Here is an 18,892-nt window from a genome sequence, read left to right as displayed (position 1 = left end):
TTCTTATGAGATGGGCAGCCATATAAATGAGATAGATAGATAGATAGATAGATAGTTGATCTCTGATGTATGCTAAATGAGCTGAGCATTGACTTCCAAGTACAATTCAAGGTGCTAATTGTTACCCTTAGGCCATTCGTGCCAAGGTAACCTGTGGGATTGCTTTTCATCCTACCCGATATACTTGGGCAGAATGGATATGCTCCAAGTCCTTTCTTGTCAACTTGTGGGTCCAAGGAAGCATGCTTTCTCTGTTATGGCCCCTGGCCTCTGAAACTTCATCCTCCCAAAGGTATAAACAGCCTCCTCTTTTCTGGCATTCCCAAAGTCCTTAAAACCTATCTTTGGTCCCAAGCCCGTGGTTAATGTCTACTGGAAGAGGTTCATATAACATTAAGCCAAAATCAAATCACATTACAGTTGGGTTTTTGTTTTTTTGTTTTTTTAAGAAAAAGGGTGTACCCTTGATAAGCTCTGTAAATAACTGAAGGAGAAACAACACAGGAAATCTATAATAACAATTTGCCACTTCCATTATCAAATCAATTACTTCAAATTATTGATTCTCCAAATATATATATGAATATTTAACATAATCCATAATATTTTGAATTATTTGCCCTTGTCCATTAAACTTAGCATAAATTGCAACGCTGCTCCATCTTTTAAATATACTTCTGCAAATATTGGAAGCATGTCTTCTAAATTCAGATTTGGGGACATTAGTCTGGATGTAAGGTCTCCCTTTCTCTGTGAATATCGTTTTTAATATATGATGGAAAAATAATAACAATTAAAAAATACTTCAGTCAAATTACTTTCTTAAGCAATAGGGAAAGATTTCAGAAGAGGAAAAGCATGGAACAGATAGAAAGGTTTGAGCATCCTCATGTTATTTTGTAGAGGGCTGATGATAACAGCTAGGAAAGATCATATTGCAAATTTGTCCCATTAAGAAACTCATGTAGGATAAAGAGTAAAGATAACAGATTTACCTGATGATATGTATGAGTGCAAAATACTTATGAAAGTAAATTAATACTTTATGTTACTGTTTTTTCAATTGGGTAAAGTATATTCTTGAAAACTATGTGTTTGGTGCAAGTTTTTGCAAACTATTGCAAACTTACTAAGTAGAATCTAGGATTTACAATGTACTGTATGTGTTTAGGTAGATAAGTAGAAATAGACAGACTATCCAATGGTAGCCAAAAAGCATATTATCCAGCCACATCAATGTGTGGTATTTAGCTAACAAATTGAGACCATTATGCAATCTTAGCATAATCAAAAGCTTCCATGGACAAATTGTTTAATTTAATTTCAAAAATGTCTAGGTTTTCTCATTTGTCTCCTAGTTCATAGGATTTATAACAGAATTTGGCAATTTTGAAAAGAATATTAGAATCCACAGGAAGAATTTAAAAATAATAACTACCTGATCTACCAGAAAATTTACTTAAAATTAACACTATATAATCACTATCACTGTACATCATAAAATTGATACTACTATATATAGCAGCGCATGAGCTGTGGTTTCAGTTGTTCCAAAATGCCTGAGGTAAAACTTCTCTGCCAAAGATATGGCAATATATCAATATTTTCCAGTAAGTCTGAGCCTCTGACACAAATTGATGATGTTAGTACTGTGAATTGTTCAGTTCACAATACTTAGCAAACAATGATAGATAATGTCAAATGTTCAGGCTACAAATAAACCTCCTTATAAAGTCTGTATAAGATTTTAGACAAACACCAACTTTGTTGGAACCAATCTTACAATATTCATTAATTCTACTTGAGAAAAGCAGAGAAATAGAAATATTAAAATACAATATAATATAAAATGCAATATAACTTAGGGACAATCTGTTTTATGGGAAAATACAAACATTTATGAACTATAGATTATATGGCATCAGTAGAAAACCACAGAGATTATTTAGGGAAGGTATGTAACCCAGTCACTTAGCTAAATCTGATTTATGTCTGGGAAAGAAAGAATTACCCTAGCAGAGAGCACAATGCTTATCTTCCCCCTTGTTCTGTCCTACCAGGACTCTGTGGCTCTTTCCAGGTTGCCTGGGGTTTTTTTTGCCACCATTTGTCCTGCTTACGACTGAAGAGTAGTCGAACTTTTGGTGATTGGCACTGTTACCTATATTGTTGTTACTTTATTTTATATAATTTTATTGTATTTTATGTCCATTTAGTTTTATAGTTTTATAAAGTTTAGATATATGTATATGCATTTCTACTGTAGTGTTTTCTGCCTTAAATGCAGTAATAAAGATTTTGATTTGAGAAAGCAAAAAGGTGTTAGAACTAAACATAAACATGACCCCATCTTGATTGTCTTTGACGTAAGAAGGGAAGGGAAAATGCTGTTACTATAGCCTGGCCTATATCAATAATATAAGTTACAAAATTTCTTATGGAGTCAGTTCTACTTCAAAGGGCTGACATCCCAGTTAAATGCCTGTTTTGCTCACTGTTTCCCCTGCATACCTTCTTCAAGGTCATTTTTGTGGTTCTCCACAGCGTTTGCTGCAAAAAGGTTTTTTTATGGAACTAGATTGCCTATACTGAAAAAAAGCTAAGACTGTATTCAGTATTTTATTGAAAAATATTAAGGCTGCAATACAAACTTACTTGGCAGTAAATTCAGTAAAACGGCTCTTATTTTGGGGTTGACATTCAATAGGTTGTGCTGCAAATGTGTCCTTCACAAGATATTTATATGCTATGTGAGATAATAGGAAACTTTCATGATAATTTTTTTGCAACTTAGTCGTCTATATCTTTATCTTTTAGCTCCCCCCCCCATCTAAATGGGATTTATTCCCAAATTTTTGTAGTCCTATATCTGGCCTACAGTGACAATCAGACAAGCTGCCTTTGTACTTTTTAATAAAATTTATTACATGCCTTTTCCTTTTAACAAGAAATAGACTTTTTTTGAAAAGCTGCAAATCTGCTGACAGCTAATTAGTACAAGATCAGTTAATGATACCTGATGAAGCAAAAATACCGCAATGATTTGCAGAATCTATAGGTTGATTTCTACAGAATCCATGTTCTCTTAGTTTTTCCGTAGTTAAGTTTTTTCTGAAATTAATCATATTCAAAAAGGACCACCAAGTATCATGTTAAGGAAGTAAAATCTCTCAGATATACTTGGATATCTGTCTGTTTTCCTTTTTTTAGCATGTAATTTTGTAGTAATTCAATAAAATCTCAACAGTAGAATTGACAATATATAATACAGCCTGTTTAGGGAATAACACCTCGATGATCTTTAAAAGAATTTTTTTTCTTTTTCTTTTGCTGTGTCTTCATTTGTTTTTTTTTCTTTTGCTGTTTTTTCATATTAATTCAGGCATGACTTTTGCCCATCTCATGTGAAAGTAACAATTTTATTTCTGCAGACAAGATAAATACTATACTTACTGGTAAATGTACAGTACATGATAATAAAATTGACTTTACATCAATAACTCTTAACAGCCTTATTTTTCTAATATCTGGGGAAGAAGCTTTCCTATGATTTCCTCACCACACTGGCTAATTACCTTGATCTTTTTAAAAAATATCAACTGTGCCATTAGATGTTAATTGATGCTTAACAGCCAAAATATCAAACAGCCTTGCTTTGAATTCTCCTGAGTCTTGGCAGAGTCAAAATTACATGTATTTGAAATATATTTAAATAGCTGAACTATTAAAAATGAAGCTGAAAATATTAGAATAAAAATTTAAAACCAAAAAAGACCTTCTTTTTTGTTTCCAAATGGATGAAAATGTTGTGTTTGCTGTGTATTACACAGCAAACGTGGCCTACTGGGATCCCAAGGGAAATGCCATTCAGTTGCACACACCTCCCCTCTTCACACAGATTGGGAGCTGACGTATCTGATTTTATATATGGATTTCCCTCTTTGGCAAGTAGAGAGAATTGGAGATTTCCATTCAAAACTTTCCTAAAAGGAAAATAAAGTAAAACCATAAACATGCTTCCTGCTTTTCATTGAAATCTGCAGATGCACTGCGTTCACCCTGTGCAATAAGTCATAAACAAGTTATGCAACTCAAGTAAGGGGGAGAAGGGTAATTGGGCTGGTATTCCAGCTTGCCTTTTTATGTCATGGAAACATCTGCAACCAAAGCCTGTGTTTATTTTATTACAAAATGTAATGTACTGTATAAAGTGTTCCCTCTTTGAAAGGAGAAACTAGATCTTGAAAGATACTCCTTTAAGTTTCAGAATTGGAGAACAGTGTAAATAAAACAGGCCTATTACTAACAGAGATAGACTCTTTTTGAAGAACAAATTTTATTGTACTGACACAGCCTGGCTTTATTGGAGCTTGGCTCTATATTACAGCATAATCTGAAGGATCATGAAGCAACAACTTTTCTAACACTAGTGTGATTTTTTTTTTCTGTGTAGCAGACCTCTGGAACTGCTAAAGATGTTGCCTAAATTTCCATTAGAAAAGAAATGCAAGATGTAAATTTAGTGATTTCTATCCAATGGCACCATTTATATAGCAGGCATCATCAGTAATTATATAACTGTGTATTTTTAAAAACCTTAAATAGTTGCATGAATGATTTATCTAAATGCAACAATTACTAAATCCCAAACATTTTATAGGTTAATGAACATCCTAAAATAAGTTTTTCCTTGGCAGGGAAAGGAATGCTTTGCAGGCGAGGTAGATTTCTCTGGGCTACAGAGCTTTCTTCTAGTGATTATATTATAATCTGTTGTAGAATGAGTGGAAATATTCTCGAATTCCACTTCCAGCCATCCTTGAGATCCAGGAACAAGAGGATTACAGAGTGTCAGTTTCTGAGAGTCTGCAACTACAAATGATGGAATGGGAGAGAACAGCATTTCCCAGTCATATTATCAGTTCATCCAAACATAACATTGTTGAATACACAGGGTATAACAAACTTAGTAATTCAAAGCAGTTTTGGTTGTTATCATTAAGTATCCTCCCATTTGTTTCCCTTCATTTCATGATGTATATATATTTTTCATGAAACTGGCAACTTTCACGTAAAGAGTTGCATGATTTCAAGATATTCTAAATGCTCCAAGTTGCTCAGATGCCACTTTCTGCCTTTGTTTTTCAATTTAAAAGACAACATAGTCACTTACACCTTATTATTTTTTTCTTTAGCTGTGCCTCCTAAATTGAAGGAGATGAAAAGTCAAGAATCTGCTGTGGGTCAGACATTAGTTCTCAGATGTGAAGCCAGTTCTGAGCACCTCTCTCTCAAATTCAAATGGTTAAAGAATGGACAAGAAATAACAAAAAGAAACAGACCAGAAAATATCAAGATTAAGAGCCCAAAAAAACAAAAGTAAGTATATAGCAGTGTATCTAAAAAGCTGAGAATTGTTTACCATGATGCAGATATTAACTGTATTAATGATCTCAGATGCCCAAAATTTGTTATTCTGTTTGGAAAGAGGTAATTCATGGAAATAGGTTTATATTTTATTTTAATTTAGTGATTTTATGATGCTGCTGTTATATCTTATTTCATAAAAAGTTAAACAGAAACTCTTTGTCATCATTAAGCTAGTTCTATAAGGCATAATTTCCTTTACAATGAATGTATTTCTAATCCTGCAGTGGTAGTGCAATAATCCAAACTGTGCATAAAAGTATAAATTTACTAAAGCAGTTTGCACCCACTGTGCTAGACACATTCACAGTCTAATAATCATTGTGAGAGACGAAAAAGAAATCCTTAATTTATTAGCTAGGTATTGTTATGTTTAGAAAAAAATAGCTATAGTTTCCTCTCATTCTTGCTTAGAAAACTCACGGACTGTTGCATGACAGTTAGAATCAATATATTTTTAATGATCTGGTTAGAATGTGAATATAATGTGAATATAATTTTTCATTGATCTGACTAGATTGGTTTTTAATCTTTAACATTTGTGCAATCAGTAAAATACCTTGATTGGTTTTGGATATGTTTAAACTCCCTATTTCTTAGTTTAATCTGCCTCAAAGAACAGTTATGAAGCTAAAATCTTGGTATGAATTTTAAAAAAGTAACACAAACATTTTGATGTGTTTTAGTCCATTTCCTCTGAGTGAGCTCAATTGAACCAAATATCAAGACACAAGTATCCTTCATGCTGCTGATTTTATCATATGTTCATTAAAGGAAGATGAAGCAGAGTTTTTGTTAGTTCATTTCAAACAATGAGTGTCTGGAAAGCTTATTATGCTTATTCTCATGGCTGCATTGTTCAATCCCAAACAGCTGCCAAAATCAATGAAAACACTTTATTTTTTTTGTTAAACCAAAGTCCTTTTTTTCTCTGTGTGTCTTATGTTAAATACTAGAATACTAAATTGCCATCAGCTGTCACTATATTAAATATAGTGAAGGATGACTTAGGAAGTCAGCTGGTTTTAAACTGAACATGATTGATTGAAGCAGTTCTTAAGGCCGTTTAACTGGCAGAAAAGACTTTCCATTTCATGCAAAGCTTAAAGAGGTTGAAGTATTGCGGGAAAATAACAGTTTTACAGCTGGATCAAGGTTACCTTGGACCCAGGTTTGAGTCCAATATTATATATTTTGTATGTAATATGATCCCTGCTACATTGTGAGACATGCTTTAACAAATGAACCTATTCGGGAGGATTGATTCAATATGCATTTATGAAAATTACTAGTCTTGATGTTACATTTCAGTAACAGCTGACATGGTTGGGAAGTTGAGCTTGAAAGTTTGTAGAAAATTCCAGATGGACTCTGAAAATTCAAGAGACAAGCTATGAATTTTTTCGGGTAAACGGATCTTATCTTGGATAAAATATCTTATCTTGGAAAAAAAAATTCCTTATTGTCAGAGCTGCGAACAGTGAATGGATTTTGTAAAATTAGTAGATATATTTTATATGGATTTCTATTTTTAAAAGCATAGCATATCAGTACCATGGTCATAGTTTGAGATTAGATTTCATATCAGCTGAAGATGTACAGACAGTCCTCAACTTACAAACCACAATTGAGCCCAAAAGTTCTGTTGCTAAATGAGACAGTTGTTAAGTGAATTTTGCCCCATTTTACAACCTTTCTTGCCACAGTTGTTAAGTGAATCACTGCAGTTGTTAAGTTAGTGGCATGGTTGTTAAGGGAATCTGGCTTCCCCCTTACATTTGCTTGTCAGATGGTCACAAAGCCGGAACACTGCAGCCGTCATAAATATGAACCAGTTGTCAAGCATCCAAATGTAAATCATGTGACCACGGGGATGCTGCAACAGTCGTAAGTGTGAAAAACGGTGATAAGTCACTTTTTTCAGTGCCATTGTAACTTCGAATGGTCACTAAATGAGCTGTTGTACATAGAAGACTACCTGTATACGGCACAAGGAAGGGTTATGATTTCTACCCCTAGAGCTTCTGCTTAGATTCTGTGCCCTGGAAAATAGAAATTACCTCAGCACATCCTAATTTTGCTTTATTTTGCCTGCATGTTTTCCTGCTTCGAATGGAGCTTTGCTCCTCCTTTCCCCTGACCTTTCCCACCCCTTTCTTGGCTGTAGCTGCCATTTCCTGAACAATTTTCTGGATGAAAATTTGTGGTCAGAACACAAAATCTGGTTAGTGAGAGAAATTCTGGATGACAGAATTTAGTTGAGCTTCAGCCTAACCCACTTTAGCCAGAAATAGCATTGAGTTTAGATCATACTGTTAGGTAGACCTGACAAAAACAGTTTACAGAATTCCAAAATACAAATTGGTTACAAAAGAAATAGTTTTATAAATATCTTAAAAGCCCACCATTTCCTTTGCCAGACCTGATCAGCTCATGTGTACAGCTCCAGTGTGATATATTCACAAGTTTGCAAGTGAAAGGCTCAATCTCCTGCTTTCTATTTGGATGTTTTGTGATATTTTAACACAACTTTCTATTTGCAAGATATGTGTAAAGATTATATTAAGTTATTCCCTGCCAGAACTGAGAGCTCCTGTTAGATCAGTACAGCTTTTTTTAGGGGAGAGGGGCATGAAGGCTAATTATTCTACAAAAGTTATCATGTATGTAAAGGTGATGCAAAATCTGCTAATTAAGCTTCATGGAAATGTTCTTCAGTAAAGATTTCATTTAAAAATATATGATCAACAACACAGGAATTCATATAAGATTTTTATACAGCAGAAACTTATCAATCATATCACAGTTATACTAATATTTAGACCTAACCTTAATTACAGTCTAAAAAGGAGTGAAATAGAAACTATTAAATCTATCAGGAAAAAAATAAACTTTTAAGTTTTATAACGAACACATTGAAATTCCATCCCTGTCTTTATAACTGGAAATTGATACACTTTGAGAACCCCCTGAATGTAAAGGTTTTGTACATTTACATATGGTTTAAATTAAGCATACTTTGGTATGTTTTAGTTTAATTCATATTGAATTGAGTAAGGATTATTTTTATAAAATAAAAAGGCAGTTTTTAAAGCAATTATCAGTAATGTTGCGGGGGGTGGCAATAAATACATTTTTGTAGTTGGTACACCAATCAGTCCATCTTGATTTCATGCCTTCATTTTTTCCTCCTAACCTGGTCTTGTTTTTATTTACAATCCAGCTTCAATAGATGCTATGTGAAGCTGAAAGCATTACTCACTATCAATAAAAGTACCTCATTGTAGACACCCACTGATTTTATTATTGAATAATGCTCATCGTACTTATATGTGGCCTAAAGAAATTTTGTGAAATATACAGTAGTTAAATGCTAAATTCTGTCACTTTGTGTCACACCCAAAACCAAGAATGGCACATGGCAATTCTTCCAAGCTGAGATCTTTATTGTTTCACACCTATAAACAAAACTTGCCAGACTAAAGATGCTACCATCTACATTTGTAACATACTCTTTGAACTAATGGGGAGGTGTTGTCTTCACTCTCTTTCTCTCACACATACCATCTGAGCTGAGTTGCCTCTTAGGTTCCTGAAATTCAACCCTCCTCCTAGGAATTCACCTCCTCACTACCTTCCACCACACTTTATACCATGGCAAATTCCTGGTCTTATTTTTAAAATATATAAAAATAATATACTAATAAGATCAGATAGAGCACAAAGCCTGGCCTGGCAGGGATATATGCTATATTGCTTACATCTATGCTTGCTAATAGATACAAGCAGTATTAGTATTAGTATTTTGGTCTAATACTTAAGAATGCACTATGCTATTATTATTTCAGTGCTTTCGTATTACACAATTCATTGCTTATTTTCATTACTTTACCTTTATCATTACTTTGTAAAGTAAAATAAGCTGAGGTCAGTAACTGGCCCAATTCAGGCAGCTATATTATAAAAGAGACTGGACAACCATTTTCTGAAATGGTATAGGGTTTCTTGCCTGAGCAGGGGGTTGGACTAGAAGACCTCCAAGGTCCCTTCCAACTCTATTATTATTATTATTATTATTATTATTATTATTATTATTATTATTATTATTATTATTATTATTATTATTATTATTATTATTATTATTATTAATAATAATAATAATAATAATACTCATTTACATCTGTCTTGTGCTCATAAGTTAAGGAGATCAGTTCAGTTTATTATTGGACTAATTATACATTATAGAAAGGTGCCTGATACAGTTTTAAGGAATGGATAGAAATTTATATAGATTCAATGTGAAGGTTAATCTCCTCATGCATGATTTGTGTTTGAAAATGAAACCTGGGATTTCTGTAAGACTATTCATAGGAAGCATGTTTTTATTCACTGCTTGTTTTTATTTTAATGTTCTACCACGGTTTCTGGTGGAAATTAATTTGGTGACTTTTAGGCTGAAATCTGAAACTTGTGCCTCAGATATAAAACATATATTGTAACTGTGAATAAGAAATCTACAACCTCATTTATTTGCTGTGGATACTTATAAGATAGTTGCCAATTCATAGTGTATGACCAATGGCTTCACAATGTTAGTAGATATTTAATATTAAAATATTTTCTAAAGTTTGTTTACTCCCATGAGTTCTCATGTAAGAGTCCTTTTTATTGTTTTCTAAAATTGGGCATGTCTTCCAGAATATTTTCTTATTTATCTTTATTTTTCCTTGGTAATTTTGTATAGGATTAAAGGGAACATTTCTGTTCTTTCACAATCCTATTCATATAGCTTACTTCCCCCATTCTTTGTTGTTTGAGAATCCCTAGGAACTTCTCTAGATACTGGTAAATTACAGTGTGGAAGAGATTTATTTTTTTCTCTGTGTGGGTCTGGGCACTGGCAAGACAACTCCATATCAGTACCTTGGAGAGCTCACTACAAGAGTTTACAGAAACCTGTTGTTCCACAACTCAGTAATGGTCATCTGAGGTTCAAGAATTTGATCACTTGGCAACTGGCAAGTATTTACAACAGGGTGATGTGGTCGCCATCTGCAATCTTCTCAGCTGGGTTCCAACAAGCAAAGTCAATGGGGAAAGCTGGGTTCACTAAACTGCCTGATTGACTCAACAAACATGGCAAAAACAACTGCCTTGCTTAGCAATTGAAATTCTGATCCCAGTTGTGGTTGTAAGTTGAGGACTACTTGTAATAGGTATTAGCTAATGGAAATTCCAACTAGGTTTCTTTGTGAAAGTTTGATTCTTTTAAAAACAAAGACTGAAGATTCCGAGCTATGCTGCAAAGGAATGGGTTTCCCATCACTTGTTCTGAGCAGCCTGTTGAAGTGAAATCACTTCCAAAGCTGGAGAAACATCAGTTTTAGAATCTTCATTTTGTATAGAAGGAGGTGTATGTTTTAGTCTGGAATCTATGTTGGGGTTCATATATTGTATAATTTCTTTAAATCTCTGTACAAGAGGAAAGTTTAAGAGCCGGTCTGGTGTAGTGATTAAAGCACCAGTCTAGAAACTGGGAGACACTGAATTCTAGTCCCTGGGTAACATTGGCCCTGTCACTATCCTAGGAGGAGGCAATGGCAAACCCTTTCCAAAAAATCTTGCTAAGAAAATTGCAATTGCCAGAAGTCAAAAACTGACTTAAAGGTATCTCTCCCCCTTCCCAGAAAAATGAGGGAAAGATTGAATTTTATGTCTCCCTTGAATGATGTTCCAGCTTTTGTAGCAGACCATTATCTTCATGTTTTGCCCAGAAGCTTATATATATATATTTTAGATTATTTTTTCATCTGTGTTACTTAGCTGATCCATGCAGATCTATAATTTATTTCTCCAACAATGAATGGCTGCATTTTAATGCTTAATATTAAAGTTTAAAAGGAGTGCTTAGTTTCATTTTTTATTAAAATTTGGTTCATCTCTGATATTGGTTTATCTCCCAAGGAGAGGAGGAAGAGCTGAATATGATGAACAGTTGAGGCAGCTAGGTATGTCTACTCTAGCCTATTGAAAAGAAGGATTAGGGAGGACATGATAACTATCTTCCAGTACTTGAAGGACTGTCACAGAGAAGAGGGGATTGATTTATTCTCCAAAGCAGGGTAAGACAAGAAGTAATGGGTGAAAGCTTGCTTAAGAGAGATCCAACCTAGATGTAAGGAGAAATTTTCTGACAGTGTGAGAACAATGGAATAGTTTGCCTCCCAGAGTTGTGGGTGTTCCAACTCTGAAGGTTTTTAAAAACAGACTGGACAACCGTTTGACCGGGATGTATAAGGTTCCTGCCTTGAGCAAGAGGTTGGATTAGAAGACCTCCAAGGCCCCTCCCAGCTCTATGATTCTATGTTCTAATTTTATATTAAGACCATGTTTCTATGCTACATGGTCAGGTATTGTTTTACTATACTAAACTTATTTCCATGTTGCCATTTTAATCACAAGAAAGGCAGCATAGATTTCAGGGCCACTGCCTTTCATATACTGGATTAGGAGATAAGGCAACAGCTGGAAGATAGAAGCTATTAAGGCACTACCTCAGGTAGGATCTGAGGTAGAGATGTGAATAGATGGGGTGGTTTGAGACCTCTAGCCTTATATCCTACATTCACAATCATCCTATAATTTACAAGGATATACAATGTTTGTATGTTACTAGAAAGATCAGACAGTACTGAGCAATTATAATAAAAGTGCTGTAATCTATAATCTATCATTGTAGTGTCTACTTCAAAATGAAATCCTAATGTCAAATCCTAAATTAAGCATGTAGTTAATGTTCTGGGAAAACCCCATGCAACTTCATTGCTTTTAATGAGACAGTTGAAGAGTTAAATTATTGTACTTAAGGCTGTCCTACAACATTTGTCAGTAGCTAGAAATCTTAACTGATCCAAACAAAGTTAAGCAGGGTTGACCATCATTAGCAGCTGTATGAGAGACTCATCAAATACTCTCAAATATTCTCAGGGTTACAGTCTAAACTGGGAGATTAAAACAACAACAGAAGAAGGAATTGCAATTCATATCTGTACTGTTGTCAAGATAAACATGTAGATATATCCACAAAAGCATAGGAGGGATGGTGAGCTAAACTCAAAATAATTTTTTATCTCTTACTGTTAAGATGTCTTTATTCTTTTGAAAAATAGGACCCAAATGTTTGGGTATTTTTATTATTTAAAGCAATTTACCTCATCCAGACAAGAGTTCTTAGAGTTACTTAAAAAATTAATAATGGGAAGTTTTGTGCTCATATATTCATTCACATTAAAAGAAGATAAGCAAGGATAATAAACAATTGAGTCCAAGGAGGAAAAACCAAACTGCTTTCTAGTTCTAACTTCTAATGATCAGTTCAAACAAATAACTGAAGGTTAATCTCAAGGTAAAGACAATAGATTATCCTTTCCCTACCCCATTTGTTCTACAGGTAATCCTCACTTAACACCCACAATCAAACCTGGAATTTTGGCATAAAACATTGTGATAATTAAGTGTGTCACCACATGACTTGACTTGATTTTACGACTGTTTTTAAGAGAGTCGTAAAGTGAGTCACTGTGGTCATTAAGTTGAATTATGTGGTTGTTAAACAAACCATATGGATGTTAAGAAATTCCTTTCTCCTGAATGGGGTTTTTTAGGGTGGAAACTGGCAAAAAATAGCACAGATCATGGTTATGTTACTATGGGACACTGTAACCAGTTGTAAATGTGATCTGAAATATGCCAAGCACCAGACTGTGATCATATGACTCCAGATGTGTCTGTGCGGCAGTCACAACTTTAAGGGTGGATTGTAAGTAATGGGAGGGAGTCATATGGTCATTAAGTAAGGAGTACCTATACTATCAAATCTATAATAGGAAAATGTGTATTACTGTACATACTACAGGTAGTCCACGACTTATGGCCACAAATGAGCCCAGAATTTATGTTGCTAAGTGAGAAATTTGTTAAGTGAGTTTTGCCCCATTTTACGACTTTTCTTGACACAGTTGTTAAGTGAATCACTGCAGTTGTTAAATTAGTAACATGGTGGTTAAGTGAATCTGACCTCCCCATTGACTTTGCTTGTCAGAAGGTTGCCAAAGGTGATCACAGGAGCCCGGAACACTCCAATCGTCATAAATATGAGTCAGTTGTCAAGCATCTGAATGTAAATCACATGACCCTGGGGATGCTGCAGGGGTCATATGTGTGAAGAATGGTTATAAGTCACATTTTTCATTGTAACTTCAAATGGTCACTAAATGAACTGTTGTAAGTTGAAGACTACCTGTAATTTACATTGTGTTATTTATCTTATGAGCATGGCTCCTCTCTGCACTTCCAGTAAAGGAGGAACAAATCTACAAAGTATTTTTTTATATATTTGTTTCCTTCAATGATGCATAAAATGATTTAATATATTATTCAACTTTCTTTCCTTAGAACATTCTCAGAACTCCGCATTACTAAAGCTTCGTTGGATGACGCTGGGGAATATACATGTAAAGCAAGCAACAGATTTGGAGATGACACTACTAAAGCTCAAATCACTGTTACAGACACCAGTGGTAAGACATGGTTCATTCTTATCTAGAATTGTTGCAAATAAAATGAATTGTTATAAGAATTGATAATTTAAAAAAATCCTGTAATATATCTACTTAAGGGTATAAAACTCAAACTAAACTGAAGTGAAAATATTTGGGTTTATCATTTAATGGATAATATAAAGGCCAAATGTAAGTAGAATTTCTAAGTAATTTGACACAATATTGAAAAAAAGTTAATGTTTACACTGAGAAGTTCTTTCAAGTTATTTGAATATATTCTTCCTGACACGTTTTCAAGTGTAATTATGAAAACAATATCTTTTTATAGTAAGTGATCATTTATTTTATTACTCAGATAAGTAAATAAAACTCTTGATCTGTTTTTGGCTTAAATGTGAGCATAATATAAGAGACCTTAAAATGTTACATTCTACTACCGCCGCACTTGCTTCATTGTTTTCTAGTCAGCAAAAACAGGGAAGAGATTTACCTTTTGTGCACATGGGAACTGCTCCAGTTTACTATCCTCATTAGCAAGATTACAGCAATAGATTTACATGAAATATATATGGAGTTGTTAAATGCATTTATTCCTCTTGGGTCCTGTAATTTAGATTTGTAATTTTAAGGTGCTGAAAACAGAAAAGTAAAAAATAGTTTGCAGTCAATGAAAAGGAGATACATATTTTTAACCAATATGTTCTGCTGGGTTTTTCACAGCAGATACACAAATTGCTGTTTACTCCATCAGCATGCATAATCTTTATAACAGATACTTCTGGTTATGAGCTACCAGATGATTATATATTTTGCCATATTGTTTCCTAAAGCAGGAAAACTCAGATGCTTTGTCTATTTGCCAGTAGATGAAAAAAACAAAAACAAAATGGAAACGTATTGTATTGTGCTACTTTAAATTCTGAATCTATTGAATGTTCTGGATTTTCAAACATTATGCTAAAAAGCAAAAGGCAATATATTTATGTGCAGATTATATATTTATAGAGGTATACATTTAATTATACATTGTAATGTTGGTATTAGAATCTTTTACTTTGATAATGTTCTGTATTCTCTTGACAGTTTATGGTATAAGCTTTATGTTAAAACAATAGTTTTAATATTTAAAAATTAAGGGATTTTAGATGACTATATGAATATTTACAAAATAGTTTGAGACCAAAATGCCCATAAAATAGTGATGGGAAAAACATCCCACAATTAAAATGCCACTATTATTTAAGCTTCGTCCTAGCAATTACTTATATACTGCTCAAAAAAATAAAGGGAACATTTTACCATGGAACTGAAGGGGTTTGCGTTCCCTTTATTTTTGTGAGCAGTATATTTAGGTGATATATCCAGAGAAGGGTCATTTAAGTTTCAAATGTCAAAACAGCACTTTGAATGAAATAAGAAATATTTTAGAAACCAATGAAGATAGTAAAGCATTGGTGTATTACATCCAGATCATCTGTTTCCAATTCTAGCAGGTCATTTTTAAATATATGTGGAACTTTGGAGGCCACTTTCAAAGGTTCATTTCCATGTATAACACATATCAAAAAATTCAGCCTGGGAGTTTCAGAACATAAATAAACTGAGGACATAGTATAGGGGTAGGCAACCTTGGCTCTTTTATGACTCGTGGACTTCAACTCCCAGAATTCTGGCTCAGGAATTCTGGGAGTTGAAGTCTACGATTCATAAAAGAGCCAAGGTTGCCTACCCCTGACATAGTATGTTTTGTATTAACCTGAATCGACAAAAACTGTCTTTATGACAGAGTTGCGGTCGATGAGCCCCCCTCTGTTCCTTTACAGAGAGAACAAGCTCAGCAAATAAACAGGAGCCGTAGTGGTGCAGTGGTTAGAATGCAGCATTGCAGTCTGACTCTGCCCACTGCCAGGAGTTCAGTCCTGATTGGCTCAAGGTTGACTCAGCCTTCCAGATCAATAAAACGAGGACCCAGATTGTTGGGTGCAATAGGCTAACTCTGTAAACTGCTCAGAGAGTGCTGTAAAATATTATGGAGTGGAACTGTGTATAAATTTAAGTGCTGTTGCTATGTTATTGCTAAATAAATAGAAATATCCTTGTTGTATCACATTCTGTATCTGTTGAATCTCATTTACCATCTCTTTGTCTTGGAATCTCCAGCTAGACTGGAGAGAGGTGTTAAGGGTGGGTGGGTGAGCGAATATAGGGTATTTGAACTGCAGAGTTCAGAGGCCTGTCTCCCCCATAATACTGCATCCAGTTTTGGTCACCACGATGTAAAAAAGATGTTGAGACTCTAGAAAGAGTACAGAGAAGAGCAACAAAGATGATCAGGGGACTGGAGGCCAAAGCATATAAGGAAAGGCTGCTAGAATTGGGTATGTCTAGTTTAATGAAGAGAAGGACGAGGGGGGACATGATAGCAGTATTCCAATATCTCAGGGGCTGCCACAAAGAAGAGGGAGTCAAGCTATTTTCCAAGGCCCCTGAAGGCAGGACAAGAAGCAACAGATGGAAACTAATCAAGGAGAGAAGCAACCTAGAACTAAGGAGAAACTTCCTGACAGTTAGAACAATTAACCAGTGGAACAACCTGCCTCCAGAAGNTTATTATTATTATTATTATTATTATTATTATTATTATTATTATTATTATTATTATTATTATTATTATTATCCTTGAGGCCTTATCTGACCATCTCAAGAGAATGCAGTCAGTCTGGTGAGATTCCTATAACACGGGTGGCTAGCAATAAGGCTTCTGTCTGAGACTATTCATGAGTGATTCTGGGTGCTTTGCCTGACACTCTTGTATTGATTGGGTCTCGTTTTATTGGCTGGCACTGATGCTGTTTTACTGAGATATGATGCTGACAATTCTTTCCCAGCATTTTTTAAATTTTTATACATTAATGAAACTGATAAAAAGATTTTTGAATCATCATCAAAACACATGATTACATAGAATGTTATGGGAGTTCTACATATTATTCTGGTTAGACTAAAATTGTTTCCTTTAAAAAAATAGAATTATTAGCATTAGGACATTACCATCATCATCATCTTAGCCATTGTCTATCCTCTGCAGAATGAAGGCCTCTTCTTCATGTTTCCAACCGATATTGTTCTGAGCTTTCTTTTGCCCATTGGGCCCATAATACTTGCTGATGTTATCGATCCATGTTGTTTTAGATCTCTTTCGTGGACACTTTTTATCAAGTGGGATTCATTCAATAACTGTCTTGGTCCACCTGCCATCAATTCTTGCTATGTGACCAGCCCATTTCCATTTCAGTTCTTTTACTGTCTTGATGATATAGTATACTTTTATTTGTTCTCTAATCTATGTGTAGGTCTTTCTATCTTGTCTTCTAATGCTGAGAATGTATCTATTACATATATATTAGAAAGTACATTTTAGAATAATAATTAGGGTACCCTTGTTCAAAACTAAGTATTAAGATATTTGAAAAATTGACAGATAGTTATGTAAAGAATAAAATCACAGTAAATTACAGGAAAAAACATTACCAGTAAATTCTACTGTTATAATAGTGTTATGTTGAAATACTAATTTATGAGTATTGAAGTAATGGATTAAACAGGTATTTCTTTTCTCTGTAACTGACCTAGTTCCCATATATAAATGAATTGGTTGTTCATAAATCTGCACAGTTTCACACTTGAAATGGCTTTAGCAGTTTGAAGTGATATCCCAGATTCGGGACTCAGCCAGACTGCAAGGGTGAAGTAATGACTCAGATAAATGGACACATGTTTGCGCACCTAAGGATATTCCTGTTCTCTCTTCCAACTGAAAGAATGGAGAAAAGATCACAAAAAGTATGAGAATTCTTATTGCAAGCCCTAAGTACAAGTTACAAAATTCCAACCAAGTTTGCTAACCTATTCCTATAATGAAATTAAAGTGTGGTTTAAATGGAATTTTTGAAGTGCTGTGCAAGTATTGAGAATATTATATCTTCATAAAAGAGACATAAGCATAGAGAAATGCAATTCAGCAAGATGAAGTTTTTGAAGGCATAAACACCAAATAGTATACTAGATTGACAAAAGAAGGGGCTTTAATAAAATATAATTGATTTTCCAATGTTGTATATCTTGTTCTTTGGTACATGTACATTTGATGTGTTACATCAAAATGAAAAAAATAATTAGCATCAGGAAGAAAGGAAGGGAGGGAGGGAGGGAGGGGAAGGTATTCTGTGTATAGGCACTGGATGCATGATGAGAACAGTTTTTGAAATCTGAGAACGATGTATTCCTTTCCTATCATGACTCAAGTTTATTATATTATATGTTTGCTGATAAATAATATATTAAAAGAAAGCTGTATAGAATTAATGTTTTGTAGGCCCCCAAAAAGTAGTTAAACTTTTTTTTTTTTAGCAAGGGCCCATTGAGAGTTATTTGACACCGTGTTGAAATCCTGAAATGGCTGCCATGGGAGACTTCCCTACTTACAAAATGGTTGCCATAGATAGGCATTGCTAATAACAAAGCACCCATTTATAAGATGATTGATTAGTGATGCTCTCTGCAATCTCAGTGGAGCATTTGCAGCATTTAATGGCTTTGCTCCAAGTGAACATGACAACCAAAGCTGGTGATTTGTTCTGTAGTATGCTAAGTTTTCACTTAATTTCTTTTAGAATTAAAATAATCTTTAGAAAATACTGAGTGGAAGAAACACCCTGATGGGCACCATTCAAAATGCTAACCCACAATAGAAGGGTACCATAAAGGCATATCTGTTGTGTTATTGTTTGCCATAGCAATATGTATTTTTATTTTAGTTTATTTGGAATTTTTTTGCAATACTGTTCTGCTTTGCTTCGTTAGCATGGGTAGCTTCTGCTAGTTGTATACTTCAACATCTTATC

General features: G+C 34.2%; 1 protein-coding gene across 1 annotated transcript in view; it reads left to right on the top strand.

The window, feature by feature from the left end:
• Positions 1-14,006, top strand: part of LOC107286305 (pro-neuregulin-2, membrane-bound isoform) — a gene marked incomplete at its 3' end in the record, with an annotated part of 462,740 nt that extends 448,734 nt beyond the window's left edge. Inside the window, exons 2-3 of the mRNA XM_015814655.1 lie at positions 5,196-5,379; positions 13,882-14,006. Coding sequence (XP_015670141.1) covers positions 5,196-5,379; positions 13,882-14,006 — 309 coding nt within the window. The remainder of the gene's footprint in view (positions 1-5,195; positions 5,380-13,881) is intronic.
• Between the last annotated feature and the right edge of the window lie 4,886 nt (positions 14,007-18,892).

The sequence above is a fragment of the Protobothrops mucrosquamatus genome, unplaced genomic scaffold (assembly GCF_001527695.2).
Source record: "Protobothrops mucrosquamatus isolate PMUCROS unplaced genomic scaffold, P.Mucros_1.0 scaffold270, whole genome shotgun sequence".
NCBI classification, from domain to species: domain Eukaryota; kingdom Metazoa; phylum Chordata; class Lepidosauria; order Squamata; family Viperidae; genus Protobothrops; species Protobothrops mucrosquamatus.
The sequence above is the reverse complement of the archived record's forward strand: the minus strand, read 5'-3'. Positions and strand labels throughout refer to the sequence as shown.